This window comes from Eubalaena glacialis, chromosome 6, assembly GCF_028564815.1.
Source record: "Eubalaena glacialis isolate mEubGla1 chromosome 6, mEubGla1.1.hap2.+ XY, whole genome shotgun sequence".
NCBI classification, from domain to species: Eukaryota; Metazoa; Chordata; class Mammalia; order Artiodactyla; family Balaenidae; genus Eubalaena; species Eubalaena glacialis.
In genome coordinates this window covers 112,386,499-112,404,135 of record NC_083721.1, presented here as the reverse complement: position 1 = coordinate 112,404,135, position 17,637 = coordinate 112,386,499, and the positions used below count along the sequence as shown (strand labels likewise).

General features: G+C 38.4%; 1 protein-coding gene across 2 annotated transcripts; it reads right to left on the bottom strand.

Moving 5' to 3' along the window:
* Positions 1-357: 357 nt before the first annotated feature.
* Positions 358-13,164, bottom strand: CCNL1 (cyclin L1). 2 transcript variants are annotated; one of them, XM_061194539.1, is made up of 11 exons: positions 12,782-13,164; positions 12,415-12,489; positions 11,799-11,908; positions 5,734-5,854; positions 4,637-4,701; positions 2,817-2,916; positions 2,588-2,692; positions 2,350-2,491; positions 2,001-2,112; positions 1,786-1,884; positions 358-1,150 (listed from the first exon to the last, which is right to left on the bottom strand). In XM_061194539.1, the coding sequence occupies exons 1-11, from the start codon at positions 13,082-13,084 to the stop codon at positions 802-804; spliced, it is 1,581 nt and encodes a 526-aa protein (XP_061050522.1). In that variant the 5' UTR covers positions 13,085-13,164; the 3' UTR covers positions 358-801. The 2 variants fall into 2 exon arrangements, with proteins under 2 accessions (XP_061050522.1, XP_061050523.1); XM_061194540.1 differs by lacking the exons at positions 358-1,150; positions 1,786-1,884; positions 2,001-2,112; ... (1 more) ...; positions 2,588-2,692; positions 2,817-2,916 and adding an exon at positions 3,664-4,398.
* Between the last annotated feature and the right edge of the window lie 4,473 nt (positions 13,165-17,637).

The following is a 17,637-nucleotide window of genomic DNA, read 5'->3' as shown; positions in this document are numbered from 1 at the left end:
CATGTTGAAAGTTCTGGTTTGCTCACCTTTGCAACAGTACTTAAAACAGACTTAAAATAACCTTATGGTGCCATTTATGTGCAAATCAAGTTTTGACTTAGTTTCATGCTACAATAAAACAATGTTACATTGTTGGGCCACACCCATTTGCTTTTTCCATATATACAGAGAATATTTCTACGCTAGCTCCCAATGCAGGTAAGAATTACATTTTAATAATCTCCAACTTTATGTAACGGAGGAAAGAACAGGTCTATCAGAAAATCAGTACAGCCATTTTACTATTAAAATTTTTCTTTTTAATTAATAATTTATTTAAATAAGATGTATGAAGCAGTTTAGAAAAACAAGATTTGTATTTTATTTCCTTGTAAAAATCTTTACACATGCAGACGAACCAGTGTTAAGAAAGTATTCACCATCATTTAAACAAATAACCACTTAAATAGAACAGTGTCTGCAATTTCATCTGTATAAAAATAAGATACATTTTTACAGAATCCACGCTCCAGTTCTTATAGCAATAAACAATACACAACTATAATAATTACAATTGAACCTGACCAAGGTTTTCAATTAGATACTGCTAGGGCATTTTATGTGCAAAAAAAAAAAAAAAAAAAACCAAACATAGTTCTTTCCAAAAGAAAATGTCCTCAGTGTTTCTAGAGAGAGACCTAGAGAATTTTAAGAAATCAAATCCTAATCAGTTTGCTTTTAATGTTTGTTTCAATTATGAGTCCATACATCACACTGTAGATAGCCAAAATCAGAAGTTGATGCAGGCTCAAAGGAAGAAAGTCAGCGCCTGTGCCTGCCATGTCCTGAGCGACTGCCACCATGGTGCTTGCCTTTATGAGACCTCTCAAAGGAGCGAGATCTTTCACGCCTGTCCCTATGGTGTCCCCTTTCATGCCTGTGTTTCTTGACAGCGTCTGAGTGATCCCGAGACTTGCTCTGAGATCGAGAACGAGACTTTTTCCTTTTATGACCATGTCTATTTGAACTTTTTAAATCATCTCTGGTATGCTTGGCTTTAAGGTGAGGAGAACCATGATTGTGATGTCTTCTTGGGCTTTCACTGTGACTGCGGGACCTGCTTCTTGATCTCGAGCTGTATGTTCCAGATCGACTCCGCCTATTATTATAACTTAGATAATAAAAATTTGAGGTTTAGATTCAGTTTCTACTGGGAACAGATTAGTTTTGGTGGTGCTCATCACAGCAGGTTCAAAACAAAACTATCGAATGGTGTCAGTGACAGGCCAGACTGAAGACTTTTATTGTATTTCCCCACCCCTCGCTACCTCTCCTCCAGCCTGTTCACATATTAGACAAATCTTGAACAAATTTACTATACGTCTATATTCCGAGGGGAGTAATTAATTTTTAGTGCCCTAGATAGCTATTTACTGAATTATCTCCCACATGCTCAAAAGAACCACTGAAGAGCCACAAGTAGCTAGCCATCTAATTATAAAGCTAATTAGTGAAGATTCTTCGGCTATGGCTGACCTGATTATTGGTTATTAATTATTAAGTGGTCAGCCAGGTCCTACACTTCAAAAAACGTGGACAAAAACAGAATAGAATGCCATACACCACCACAAAACAAAAAAGCCACATGCCTACAGAGCATATTTACAAACTCATTTCTCACAATTTACCTCATATTAAAAGACTAAATCTAGCCTAACTTTGAAAACAGTCTATGTGCAATTTTTTAAAAAAGCCAGAACCTTTACTCCAAATAAGACTGCTTTCCCTAAGAGAGTATTTACTTACTGTCTTCTTGGAGTATGTGATCTAGAACGTGATCGTGTTCTTGACCTTGATCGACTTGCACTTCTGCTATTTCTACTTCTCTTGCTGTCTTTTCTTACACTTAAAAAAAAAAAAAAAAAAAACCCACACAATATTTTAGTTGCATACTAAGTATGTTAGAAATTAAACACATAAAAAGATTCCTCAGGCCATTTTTCTAACTCAAGTATACTCACCCATTGTAAGGGCTTTTGGAAGCCTGTTGTCTATCCTCAGGTTCTTTTTTGACTGTCTTCACATTAATGGAGATCGGCGACTTCTCTTCAGCTTTTACTTCTCTTGGTGATGCTGTTAAAAAAAAAAAAACATAAGGCATGTTAACTATTAGATTTTACAGAGGGCCAATTCTGTTTCTAAATGTGACTCCAAATACCATCCAAGTATCAGTCCTCAGTTGGCTGTCATGAGAGAAAACAGTAATAGCTTCTTAACATCTTTGTTTCTATGCAACTGTTAAGTGCTAAAGCTTTCTAATAACCAAACATCTTCAGTACTCAAGTCATTTCAATCCTGAATTAATCTTACATGGTTTAGAGGCTGGAGAAAATCCACCAAGGGTTGAAAGGGCTGGAGTTCCATCGGGATTCAATCCCTTTGCTTTTAATTTGGCTTCTTGTAAGGCCACTTTTCTTTTCTCTACTTCTTTTTCCAACAATTCATAGTTTGGCTGTTGAAGAAAGTGAAGTTAGTATTTCTCTTTTACAGAAGTTCAGATTCTTAGCACTGACAAAATATTAACACCAACACTAGTAAACAGAATTACCTTTTTTCTGGTATAAAGCCTGAGCGTTTCTATGCAGATTTCCTGGATCTCCTCTTCAGTAGTACCAAAGAGAAGAAACCAATGGGGACGAGTTGGCAATGGAATCTAAACCATAAAAAAAGAATAGTTTAGATGAAATTTTCACTGTTTTTATTAGGAGAACTGATACTTCTTGTGATTTATCCTACAGGACTATAGAATATATATATCAGGCTATATATATACCTACCTGAAGAGCTCTAGCTGCAAGGTAGATGCAAGCACATGCTATAGTCTCTGGTTGAAATCGAACAAATACATTGGTTCGAAGACTGTCATTCATATAATTCCTGAAAAATATTTCAACCATAAGCTTTGTATGTAAATAAACCAGTTCTTCTGAAGCTTACATAAAATTGGAGACTCAATCTACTTTATTCTTTTTTCTTCTCATATTTTTATCTTCAATATTCTAGCATGTAACAATTCTTAACTCAAAAATCAGTAAGAGATAAGAATTTAACACTAGAATCATTCTTCATGTCTCCTATATATAAGCAAAGTCCTTTAAAATAATTCATTATTCCAAATAGAACGTAGTTTTTTAAAAACATATTTCTATGAAAAGCAATGAGAGTCAGTTCTGACATGACTAGTTTCAGAAATAAACCACTCCAACAATACTTCAAGCCATTAATTACTGACCATCTCTCTCCTTTATCCACAATGAAAAGCAGTGTCAATCAAGTTCTTTCAAAAACTCAATACTGTGAGAGGGGTAAAAAAGGCATTTTCAGTAAGCACTCACCAAATTATATTAAGAAAGCTAAGTAAGCTACTTCAGAAAACCTAGGTTGGGAAGTGAAGAGCAAAAAACACATACAACAGCCTTGTTTACATACCTTTTTGTGACTAAGTATAAATAAAAGCAGTAACTACTTCAGTTAATAAATTACTGAACTTTTATATTAGTGAACCCTCCCCACAAAATTCCTAAAGTATTGAAGAAATTTTACAAATAGTTCAAAAGGTTAAACTAAAAGACTATTTCTTAAAATTCCTTACCCGTGAAACTGCTAAAAATCTGTTTTATAGAACATATGTTAAAAAATGGCATGCATTTTATAAAAGTAATGAGACTTTTCTAGTATTACTAATATTTATTGAGCCCAAAAAGAAGCATGGCAGTCATAAGTCCAGAACATAAGAATTACATCACTTAAGTACTGCACATCATCAACAGTCTTAAGACAGTAGTTGCGGCTGAACCACGAACTCCTTGTTTTAACTTTAAATAAGTCAGCACTGCAAATCACACAAAGTAAGTTCTAAAGTGCTATGTTAATATTAACATCTCTTAAAAATGAAGTACTTCTTTCTTCTAATACTATTGCCTCCAATAGCCCAGCAGCTATGAATTCATCAAGTATGGTAATGGTGCCCATTTTAAGCTGCCGTCTCCTTTGGTAGAATTCATGCTATACATACCAAAAAAAAATAGAAATCTAGTCAAACTCCTAACAAAAATCATTTAATTCATAATGGCTGGACAACAAATCTATCAAAAATGAACTATTCATTTTGATAGTTACAGGTATACATTAAATACATAGGCATGTTGAAGAGTTACTTCTAGAAGCAAATATACAAATCCTTTTGACACCCCGACAGAACTAGAAGATGCTGCCAGATGGATATGGACCACTTCAGTGAATCTCGGATGAGAGCTTGCACTGGATTGGCTGGAGAGCAGGGCAGCCAATCAGGCCATCCTGAGGTCATGGGCTGAAGTGCAGAGGGCAGAGTTCTATGACTTACCATCATGGACTACCCTTTAATTAAAGAGTAGAAAAAAGAACAAAGTTAAATTGAGTTCTCCATTAAAAGTAATTAGTCAAGCCAAGAAAACAGGAAGCAGAAATAAGCATTATTTACCTTTTCATTAAAAAACAAAAAAACAAAAAGCACCAAAACAAACTCATCTCATTATTTTGGAAAGGGAAAATGAAACTTACTTTATTTCTGCTTCTGTTTTCCTGGCTAGGAAAGAAATGTAAAAAAGCAACTTACCAGGCAGTTTGAACCAGGGTTTGATTACGTTCACATTCTAAGACTTGTAAATACATAACAATGATCTGAAGGACAAGGGAAAAAAACTCAGTTTAGCATACTGGTGGTTCTTTCAGAGTACAGAGTTCAATGAACATAAGTAACTGAAAATGTTAGGTGCAAGTTTTAATTCTTCTATAAACTGTATAAAGAATACAGACCAACTAAAATGTACCCGAGAGTCAATGTAGGTTATTATGCTACTAGAGTTCATACGGAGACGTAATGTTCCAAAATTGTGCAGGAAAAAAAATGGAAGTTAAATCAGTTAAGAACAGTATCTAAGTTTCATGCGACAGGAACTGATTATTTCATTTAATTTCCCAAGGTACAAAAACCCTAGAGACTGCTATGTTTTTAAAGTTACACAATGGGTATGATAAATATTATGTACAACTCAGAGTGGGTAAGTAATCAAACACTAATATTTCTACAGTGACGCTTATCACACTAACGTGTGATAAATTTAAAAACTCATATAAATGAATTTACCTCAGTTCTGATCTTTCTGCACCTGTATTATCATCACTCTCATTTTACAATTTTAGAGATGTGGAATCTGAGAAACAGATATCTGCCGAGGTCACACAGCTAATGGCAGAAACAAGTTTCTATGTGCAGATGGTCCTGCCCCCAGAGCACCTATTCTCTTAACCATTGTGCTACAGCTTATGTTGAGCATATGGAAGCCAAGAGACACTGGAGAAACCTAAGAACATTCAATAATGCTAAAAGTGAGCAGCCACACTCAGCATTTCACCAACAGGGTAGCGTACTGTCAGGTACTTCTGCAGATACACGTATAATTTATTCCTTGGCTAATATCTAAAAATCTCCATTTTCTAGGTATGGAAACTGGGTTACCTCAGAAGCAAAAAGAACAAAATAAAGAGTAAAGATTTGAACCCAAGTCTTTTCAACTCCCATTTTACTGATAAATATCAATATCCAAAAAGTTGCTTTTTAAAACCAACTCTCAAATATAAATTCATGTAAAATAAAATTTTAAGAAAACCCCTAATACTTACGAACGTTAATTTCTGTATTCTACAACTCACCTTATGGGGATGCTTGACATGAACACAAAATCCCAACTCCTTTAGCACCCTCCTCTCTGCCTTGATAACTTGATTTTTGGTGTTAATGTAGTTCTGATCAAGGATCAGGGGGCTTGGAGTCCTATAGTTTGTAAGAAATAAAATCAAAACTGTTTTGCACATCCAAAAAATTTTATTTGTGGCATCTCCATTTTCCCTTCCAACCAACTATTGGCAACAGAAACCAGCTTTTTAAACTCCTGCAAACAAGTTAAAAGCATTAATCTTGTGCTGTCCAAGTTATGCTAATTAAATATATACTTTCTCGACTCAGTTCCTAGTTTACTAACAAAACCCTGCAATGAAAAAAATTCACTCTAATGCTCTTAGATACATCCTTGTTGATTTTTTTCATCCAGATATTTTAGGTATATATATTAGGTGATAGCCTGATTTATTTCCACAAACCTCGTTAGTCTCCACAGACTCCAGGAACAAAACTAATGTGCTCTTGAAAATACGTATTATAAAGACCTTATAAGGTTATAGTGATTTTACTCATTTTATAAAATATCAACTCTTGGCTAGTTTAAGGCCAAAATTAAAATTAGGGGAAAAAACGGTGGGTAGCTAATTCAGATTCCCCTAAATGGGCAATTTGTTTAAATAAACTGATCTAAGAATCTCTGTTAAAGAAAATAATCTGGAAACTATAGATTCAGCTCAATTACCAAAGAAATGTTTTAAAAATCAGATTTAAAATTCGAAGTGATCAATAAAAACCAGACCAAAATTTGGTCAGAGTTGTCATTATTAGGTAGTAACTTTAGTATGCAATGGCAAAAGAGATGGGAAGACCAACCATAATGAAGAAACTAGAAGAGTACTCAAGGTCTCTGTGCCAGAACTAAATTATGATAGCTTCAAAAGTTATGATGCAGAAGGCGATATATCAGTGGTTCAATGCTTTGGGAAAAAATGCTTTCAATTAAAACATCTTTAAGTCTTAAAATTGAAAACTAGTTTCTTAATGAGAAGTCAGTCAGGACTTAAGACTTTCACTTTAAAGCCTATAAAATGTCCCAATGTCCTTCATTTGAGACATTCTTACATCTAACCAACAAAAAATACGTTTTTATTAAGACCTGATAAGGTATGTATCTGGGTACAACAATTAAATACTTTTCCCCATACTCAATTCATTTTCAGCCAAAAGATTCAAGAGTTTTTGCTCTGGGCAGAACACAACATTTTAAAGACAGTCATTCTGAACACTGCCCCCACTTATAACTCATTTTACCATGCACACCAAATCCAGAAAAATTTAAGCCCATGTTAGCCAAAAACCTACATATCCATTTGAAGATCACAAAAGAATCTGATATAAGCTACATTACCCTGTAGTGATATGCTACCAGAGTAAAAACAATCAGCTACCATATTTATTTTCCATTCTTTCTCCTATTTCAAATTATAAAACTGGAATGCTTAACTAAACTATTTTTAGTTATTCTATACTATACGATTTCTATCAAGTTGGATATAAGACAAAAGTTGGCAAAGCTGACAAGATGGAAAATAGCATGTTAACAATATTTAAAATGGCCTTCACTCAATTCTTCTTACAGCTTTGAAAGGTGTGAGAAATGCAGCCACCAGTTGGGGAGGGAGCTGATTTCTAACATAAAAACATAATAATGACCCCATTTTTATCAGGACAAATGGGCTACAAGTTCATTGTTCTTTGGAAAAAAATCAAATTTAACTCAAATGAAAACAATTAATGTATATATGAAAACATATTCCAAAGATCTTAAGGTTTATGATTTTTCAGATATTAAAACAGGAAATTTGGAAAAAAAGTCAAATCTACTTAAGACTCTAACCGATGGACTAGTTATCTGATGGCCCTTTCATCAGGCATTCATTAGGAGACAGAATACCTCTGGTGTTATAGTTGCGCATTACCTTAACCCTTAACATGCAACTCAAACAGTAAACTGCACCATTAGAATCCTTATAAAATTATTATAAAAGCAGTTTTGTCTCATTTTTTCCCACTTATGTTGAACAAATTCATTATACCTCTTACTAAACTTGCTTTAAGAGTTGATTTCAAATTCTGTTAAAATTCATTTTCTTGCAATCAACCAACTAAACACTTGAATTATGGCTATTAGTCCCAAATCAGGTTTAATCATTAATTCTGCTTAAGCGAATTATTTTCCATCCATTCTGCCACAATCTTTACTTTCCCATTTTTTTGTGTCAAAATCCCAACATTAAACCAATTAAGGAAACCAAACTACTATCTACTATAATTCCACTAGGTACGCAGCTTATTGCTTAGGCCTACTATTACCTGTAGTCTTCAAAGTTAACTTCGTAGGTGTAAAATCTGATACGTTCTTTTTGTTCAGAACTGGTTTTACCTCACAAATCAAAGAAGGTTCGATGAATATAATTTACACTACTTACAAAGACTATTTTGTATCAGAAGTAGAAAAATGTGGGCTTTCCTGGTGGTGCAGCGGTTGAGAATCTGCCTGCCAATGCAGGGGACACGGGTTCGAGCCCTGGTCTGGGAAGATCCCACATGCCGCGGAGCAACTAGGCCCGTGAGCCACAACTGCTGAGCCTGCGTGTCTGGAGCCTGTGCTCCGCAGCAAGAGAGGCCGCGACAGTGAGAGGCCCGCGCACCGCGATGAAGAGTGGCCCCCGCTTGCCGCGACTAGAGAAAGCCCTCGCACAGAAACGAAGACCCAACACAGCCAAAAAATAAATAAATAAAATAAATAAATATAAATAAAAATTTTTTTTAAAAAGTAGAAAAATGTGTCCCCATATAACAGCAGTAAGGAAAGATTCAAACTGCCTAAGCAAATGGTTTCTTTAAAGTATCAATTAGTACCTTACATGGTAACAAGTACATCAAATTGAATTAAGGCTTGCTAGAACTTCTTCCTCCGCAATTAGGTAAACTTTCCTTTCCAATAAATGTTTGAACAGCTAACATTTTAAAATCTTTTTAAAAGAAACCATCTGTTCAGAAAAAAACTTTCATGATCAAAAAACACCCAAACCTAACTCTACCTACCTCCTCCGCTTTTAACTTGGTCAGATTTTTCAGATTAATTTATATGAAAAGAACAATTTTCAAATTTTAGTCTTAGTATGAAATTCTGGGTTCTGGTCATTTGACGTTTATTATCTGGTCTCTCAGAATAGCTATTTTTCCTTTGGCATGATCTTGAAATACAACCACAACAACAAATTTAGGAGCAGATCCAAACATGGTTTGTCTCACTCACGTGGTACAAAGGACCAAGAAAATGAAGAACAAGTTCCTTAAGAGACTATACTTAAACAAGATCAGTTTACAAGAAGGCAGACTGCTACTCAACCTACAGAAATTTGTAATTCCTACCTCAAAAGAATGTTTTCTTTGGCAGTGTTTAAACAAACACTTTTAGAACCACCAAAATAAACTGCAGAGGAAGGCTGGACTAAATGACAAGATCTCTTCCCTTCCAACTCTATGATCTATATGCATGTTGAAAATACCACACCATATTCACCAATGAGTGGGTTGCACCAGGCTTTGAATATTTGTCTTTTAGAGAAGCCTTATAGTATGAAGGTAGGTGCCTTAAAACTATATTTATCTTTTAGAGAAGCCTTATAGTATGAAGGTAAGTGCCTTAAAACTTCATAAAATTCTTAATTTGCTGGGAGTATACTACATCTCAAAAGCAAATTATAATTGGAAACTACTGAAACAAAAAAGCAATATTACTTTTTTAAATTCAGCCATTTATTCTGAGCTTAAAAAACCATTCTCAAACTACAAAAAATTGAAGAGAAAAAAAAAAAAAAAAATCCAGGATGGGGCTTGGGCATTAGTTCTTTCTAAAAGTTCCTCTGGTGATTCTAATATGTAGTCAGGACTTAAATATAGTGACCTGAAGTCTACAAAAACGATGCCTCTGTTCTTAACAAGGTCACACTTCAATTTAAAGCTATTCATAAACTAAATAGCACCAATAAGACAAACTAATATGTACTTTACCTAACTAAAGTGTGATATTGATAGTACTTTCTAATAACATTAACCTATGCAAAAAGTTACTAAACTATCGTTCTAATAACTTGGACAGCAAAGACAAACGCTTATAACAAGAAACAGGAGTTTTTCTAAATGGTTCACCAGTGGCCAACCTGTTAGTCCCCGATTCCAGTGACCTATTCTCAGAGCACTGGCTTCTCCTTGGGGATTTTCGATACTTCACTCACTGTTGCCATGACGACAGCTTCATCGCTATGTACCACTCCACATCACCCAGGCTTTGGTAAATGTAGCTGGTCGCTGTATAGTCGGTTGCAAGGGAAAAAAGAGTTGAAGTTAATAACATATACAAGCTACCTGTCTGAGTAAACTTGTAATATGCATAGAACACTTTTACATCCTGCCTTAAAAAAAAAAGACTTCCATGCAATTAACAACTCCTTTTAAATTTCATGCTATAATCAGACTTCTGAGATTGAGACACAATCAATTTCTCTGCGATAATGACCAAAAGAAAAGGAAAAAAAAAAAAACCACACTGTTACATCAGACACAACAGTCAAATCAGGTGAGATGTTTTAAATTCCAAGGTTTTTATAGTTAAGAAGACCTACTCTGAAATCAAGGAAGAATACTCAAAGAAAAATTTCAAAGTAGATGATACTAAATGATAATAGTTAGCTCAATGGTCCAAAGAATACTAACAGAAAACTATTTCCTTTAAGCAAACACAGAATCCTTTGACGAAAGATAAAAAACCTTTTTATTAGTGTCATTTTGTTTAAACACCTTGAAGAATCACCTAGATCTAAATATAAGTTTTAGCTCAGACCATGCTAAATACCAATTTGAAAACTTCCCAATTTTCAGGAATTCCTCACTAAGAAGCTAAAAGACATTTTTAAATGAAAACTAAAAAAATTAGTCTATCCCCGGAAATGGTTACGGTTAATGAGAAAAGATGGCAGAATAAAGAATGTAGAAAACTGAAAAATGCTGTGAAAACTATCTGGGTAGCCATGTTTCAGATTTTAAGATAACTACTGGTTTGTCTCTGAATAATTCCATTACTACCAACTTTTACAGACTCAGCAAATAAAGACCACTCACGTAAGATACTAATTGGGTACTAACCCCAAAACGACTGAAAATCCTTTTATAACTAACTTCCTTTCAAACTCAATAGAAGTTTATCTAACACACAACAATTCCTTAAAAAGTGAACACAACTAATCTACACCAAGCATATTCTTCTATAGTATGTACTAGAGATCATCTATAGACAAAAGCACTGCAACTAAAACTTTTTGGTACTGCCTCACACGAACACATAAAGTGTTAGCAGGTATCCACGACACCTAAAACACAACACTATTTTGGTCTCTATTTCCTTACAAGATCAGATAGATGGGCCTTATCTAAATGCAACCCACTCACTGCGACTGTCATCTGACCAAAACAAAATACCTGTTTAATCCCTTTGACTCCAAACTTTATCATCCTGCAGTCCTTTCAGATCCGGTATTATAGGATATATCGTAGTTCAATGTTGAGAAGTATTCTAACAAAAGCCAACCTCAATTGGTAAGGAATTAACTGGGACTTCCCGTGGAAAAACAATCTACACAAAATTTTGCCACAGTATTAATTTGAACTGCGGTATTTACACTTCCAGCCTTCAGTCTTCCAGAGAAGAGAGGGGAAAAATAACTTACAGAATACACTCACACTTGAGTCAAACGTATTCCCTTTCTTGTTTAATCTTAAACCACAGGACTGGCTTCACAGCACTGTTAGGATTGTCCATAAACGCAACTGCCTCTACAAACTTTAAATAACTGGTTAATTGTGACTTTTCAAATTAAGTACCAGCGTGTTCCTATATGAATTTTAACACCTAAATTAAAGTCAGTTTTCCCTTGCATCGGTTTTAACTTGAGAGGAAAGAATGTTTTGATCTGATGATTTGTGCACAGCACAGTAGTATCAAGAGATCTGTGTTCAGTAATGCCAATCTTACCTTTTTCCTCTTAACTGGCGTAGGTAGTGAAATACGTTAATCACATCTCTTATTCTTCTAGGCGCTTCTTCGATTTTTGATGCAAGATTAATACAAGCCATGGCAACAATCTGAAAGAACCATGATCCAATAAAAAGTTGTTAGATTATGGGACTACAGAGTACTGCTAGAAAAAAGTGCCCCTCTCAAAGTCTAAGGAACTTATCCTGTTGAAGAAACTTTAGGACACAGCTGGGAACTTTAGGACCTTTGGTGAAATGAAATCGCAACTGACATTTCTAGGCCATAGGCTTACCGCCTATGCTAGTGTAATGCTTTCCTTTTATTGCTTAATCTCCCTTAATTGTGAATCCAGAGCCAAGCTCAACCTCACAGAAATTTTGCATTTGGTTGAAAATTCTAATTCTTGATAACAGGGCACCTGGGCTCAGGATCCATCTTCTGGTTCTAAAACACTTTCCAAAAGTCCCTACTTCCCGGTGGGTGAGAGCTAGGTACAAAGGCCTGAAACTAACCACTCCCTTTCTGGAAAGACTGGCTGCTGACACCACCTCCGCCCTCCTTCCCATTTCCGGATGAAAAAAAATCCCCTTTCACCCGCCCCCGCTCTGCTTACCTCGAAACTGTGCTTGACGAAAGATTTGGAATAGAAAAAACGATGAAACAACACCTGCCCCGTTGCCATCGCCACCTGCAGACAAGAGAGAAGAACGGAAGCGCAGGGGTCAGGCGGGCCCGCACCAGGCGCCGCCGCCATTTTGTGCCGCCGCCGCTCGCTCCCCTCCCCCTCCCCGCCGCGAACAGCTCCCGTCCCCGTCCTCCCGTCGCCCGGCGCCCTCCCGCTCTCGGCATGCCCGGGCTCCGGCTGGGACCCGCGGCTGGAGAGCCCCAGGGGGACACCCCCAACCCGGCCGGAACCTGGTGGTACCGGGACGCAGCGGAGAGGGAGGCGCAGCAGGTCGGCCCGGGGCCGGAGCACTGACCTGCGGCAGCCGAAGGAGAATGCCGGCGGCCTGGATGAGCTCGCAGCCCAGAATGCGCAAGTCCGTCTCGCTGGGCAGGTCGAGCCCGTCCTGCATGGACGGGGTGGGCGAGAGCCGCTCCTCCGGAATCAGCGAGTGGTCGATGGTGAGCGAAACTTCCGAGTACAGGCGGTCGCCGATTAGGATCCCTCCCGTCGTGGTCGTCGTCGTGGTCGTCGTGCCGGAGCTGGAGCCGCCCGCACTCGGGGCGGCCGAGGAGGCGGCGGCGGCAGCGGTCGCGGTGGGGTGAGGCCCGGACGCCATGGTCTCAGCGAGCTGCACGCACGCCCAACGCAGCCGGAACCCGGAGAGAGACTAACCAGCGTCCTCGGCGCGACGGATATTCCCGTGACCGCCGGGTTCTGGGCCGCTTCACGCAGCGTGCGCTTCCGCCCTGACGTCACCACGCCCCCCCGGCGTGCGCCAACTAGTCCCTTCAGGCCTCGACTCTGCCCGCGGCGCCTCAACCCTGCGCTGGCCCGGGAGCGGCGGGACCCTCGGGTGACCTGGGTTCCCTCTCCGCTGGGCCTCCAGAGTGATCGAGGAGGTGGTCTATTTCCTAAAACAAGCTCAAGCCGCCTCGTTTGTAATATTTTTAACCACGAGTATAATAAGGGAGGCTAACAAGATAGCTTTACAAGATACCTTATCCCCAAGTTCGAGTCTGCAAAATTTACTGTAACCCCTGCGCGTTGACAACTTGTCTAGAACGTGCGTCCCTGTGCTCCCGTCTCTCTTCCTCTCCTAACTTTTCGCATTTAGGTGGCGCAGTTTCGGCGAGTACAAAGGGAGGCGTTGGGTCGACCTTCGCCTGCATTGGCGGGTGGAAGTGGCTACTCCGATGTCGTGTACGGACGAACTTGTAATTTAAAGTGACCCGCAAGGAATCTGGAGAAGGGTGCTTTACAGTATTTTTAGAAAACAGGAATGTGAACTACTTCGGCTCAAAAAAAAAAACTCCCCGATGAGCGTGTGGTTCACAGGGGTTTCGAAGTAAGGCGAGGGATTCGTAGTAAGGCGAGGGATTCGTATTGACTGGGAGGGCGGCTGCTTTAGCAGCTTCGCTTGCGAAACTCAGGCCTGAGCCAGTGACAACGCCACAGCTTTCGCTAATCTGGAAAATCCCTAGTTTCCAAAAATAGTCTTAGGGTGAGACTTTACAGAGGTAATTTGATTATGCCTGGGGTCTATGTATTCTTGCGTGGTTACTCCGATTAGGTAGTATGGGAGAAATAAAATCTCCTTTGTATACATATTTTTTCCTCTGTGATATTAGCAGTTCTCCAAATTTCCTCAAATTTGAAGTAAAAACAATGATACTGATCCAGACTACTAGAAGCTAGAGTGGGAGGAAAAGGAGTAGATCTTGATTTACTCCAGCCATTTTTTTGTCCCTTGCCTGAACCTCCGAGACGTCCAGGGATGAGAAGTCCCACTGTCTTTCTATTACATAGCTCAGTTTTAAGGCTTAGTTTAATTATAGAAAATTGAAGCCTGGATCTATAGAACAAAGGGAGTTTGAATACATTGAAATATTTGTCAGTGATGGCACTAAAGCAAAACATATTCAAGGGACTTCCCTGGTGGTCCACTGGTTAAGAATATGCCTTCCAATGCAGGGGATGAGGGTGAGGAGCTAAGATCCCACGTGCTGCAGGGCAACTAAGCCCATGTGCTCTAGAGCCCGAGCTGTAACTACGGAGCCTGTGAGCCTTCACGCTCTGGAGCCTGTGCGCCACAGCTAGAGAGAAGCCTGCGCGCCACAATGAAAGATCCCACATGCCACAACGAAAGATCCCGCATGCCACAACGAAGATCCCGTGTGGCACAGCTAAGACCCGATGCAGCCAAAAAAAAAAAAAAAATTCAAAAACCTCATTTTAAAAAAAGCATTAAATCAAGCTTACATCAGTATTTCTGGACTCTGGCTGCACATAAGGATCTTAAGAGGAGCTTTTATTTATTTTTGGTCGAGCCACGGTGGCTTGTGGGATCTTAGTTCCCTCATCAGGGATTGAACCCAGGCCCTAGGTAGTGAAAGCACAGAGTCCTAACCACTGGACTGCCAGGGAATTCCCCAGAGGAGCTTTTTAAAACATACTGATGCCTGAGTCTTACTTGTAGGGGTTGATTTTATTGATTTGGGGTGGGCCCAGCCAGTGGTTGAATTTTGCCCATCCTCCAGACATTGGAATGTTCAGCCAGGATTGAGAAACATTGCTCCAATAGAGATACCTGACCTCTCTGCATGTCACATTCACCTTTCTGACTAGGCTGCTTCCAGGGAAACTTCCCTCTCCAATATTCAGCAGGGATTTAAAATGCTTTAACAAACTTTGAAATCTTTAAAAACTAATTGATGATATGCTATTTTCCTGGTTCTGATCATCTAGTATGGTTGTGTAGTATCAGTGGGGAAAGTTTCAATTATTTCAAAATAAAAAGGGGAATAAAACCCCTAATTGATGATATGCTTCATTGAAACATTGAGCTTCAGTGAAATCACCACCTATATTTGTAATGACTTGAGAGTAATATAATTTATTTTTAATTTCTTAATGAAACATTTTTCTAATATTTAGAGGATCTCCCACCATGCCTCTCCAATAGGCTGATTTGGTGATGTCTTGATATATTTTATAATTTTTTTTTAATCTCTAGGTCTATGATTAATCTAAAAAAGTTCACAAGCATAGGAGTGAGAAGTTCTGGGAGAAGGAGGGGTTACTTGCTCTACTCCTGATATCTTTTCCCAGCGGACCTCCCTGTTCCCCACACCTCCTGTGTCTGGCAATCATTTCCAGAAGTGCAGAACCACCCAAACTATTCCACAACTTTGTGCCCATTTCCCACTCCCTTCTGACTGTACCCCAAATTATATCCAATAGACATGACAATTTTCACTGTTCCTCCCTTCAGGCTCAACAACGGTGGTAGAGGAAGTGGGCCGACATTTTATATGCTTAGCATTAACTCATTAAACTGTGATGTTATTGATACTTATAATTTTAACTTTAAAAGAAAAAATTCATGACTAATCCAGAAGATGGAAAGTAATGGGTCTAGTGGCTCTGCTCCACAAGGTTGTCTAAGGACCGGAGTTGAAAAAAAACTTTTGACTGTCCTTTTAAGAGTCAAATTCCAGGCTTCCCTGGTGGCGCAGTGGTTGAGAATCTGCCTGCCAGTGCAGGGGACACAGGTTCGAGCCCTGGTCTGGGAAGATCCCACATGCCGCGGAGCAACTAGGCCCGTGAGCCACAATTTACTGAGCCTGCGCGTCTGGAGCCTGTGCTTCGCAACAAGAGAGGCCGCGATAGTGAGAGGCCCGCCCACCGCAATGAAGAGTGGCCCCCGCTTGCCGCAACTAGAGAAAGCCCTCGCACAGAAACGAAGACCCAACACAGCCATAAATAAATAAATAAGTAAACCCAAAAGTTAAAAAAAAAAAAAAAAAAAAAAACTAGCACGGCACATATTTCTTAAAAAAAAAAAGTCGAATTCCAGAAAAATCATGGTTTGAAAAGGTTGTTACATTATTTCTGAGTTATTTTGAAGAAAGTTGCTTTTCCATGTACCTACTTCCAAAACATCACCATTAAAATGTGGAAAGACTAAGACCTATTCAGAGTTATAAAGGATCCAGAATTGGGAGGGGTAAAGCATATGTTTTAATTGCATAAAAGCTTTAGTAGCAATGAGTTCAGACAAGTGAGACTGTTCAATTAAGAAGGTAAATGAATATGAAAAAAATATATAACTGAATCACTTTGCTCTACAGCAGAAATTAACACAACATTGTAAATCAACTAAACTTCAATAAAATAAATTTTTTTAAAAAGAAGGTAAATGACTGAGTTGTCATTCGAAATAAAAATAGAATGGTAAGTCTATAATATATTTTGTATATTCTTTCTCAACAAACAGAGGTCCTAGTAGTAGTAGGCCCTGAGTTCACCCATGTCTAAAAGGAAATCAATGATAATTAAAGTTGCATTTTTACTTACCAAGACCTGCAGGCTTCAGATGATGACTGAAGAGAAAAATGGAATTATCTGTGACCTCCTGGGGGCTACTGAAGAATCATATTCCTGATACTTAAATCAGTTCTAATTCCATTAGTCTCTGCAGCCTCTCAGGGGAGCATGTTTTTCATTAATATTTAAACGTTCAGGTTCTTTAATCCTAAAATTACAATTGGCATAATTTCATTAATTTCTTCAGCAATTGGTTAGACCAGCAGAATTTAATAACACAACACTGTAATTTAGGCTAAGGACAAATGAAATGTAAGTCCCCCGCCTAGATGGAGGTACACTCTTAATAAAGGAAATGGTACACACAAAGACAAATGTCAAGGTGACTAGTAAGTGCAAAAAGCAGCCAGAGAAGGTATAAGTCATTACGGTTAATGTCAACAGGGAGCACTTAGAACCTTAAGAAGTTGCTCATCAAGTTTCTATTTATGGCAGAAATCAGAGACTATCTGACTTTACACATGAACTATTCATGTAGTTACATGACTTTTTCATTTAGTCCTGTGGCAGTTATATGACAATGCATTCTGGTCTGGTTGCTCTCATCATTAGAAATAGCCATTCTGGGGAATTCCCTGGTGGTCCAGTGGTTGGGACTGAACATGATTTATATGTAATTAACACTTAGGCATATACTGCTTGGTAAATCTCATAATAGCACTGGCCTGGGCATTCTGCTGCTGGCTCTGCAGAGAACTAGTTCTGACACTTAACCACCGTTTTCTCATTTCTTAAAGTGAGGGAGTCCAATTGGACCACTTGCAGGTCTAAAATTCTTTGACT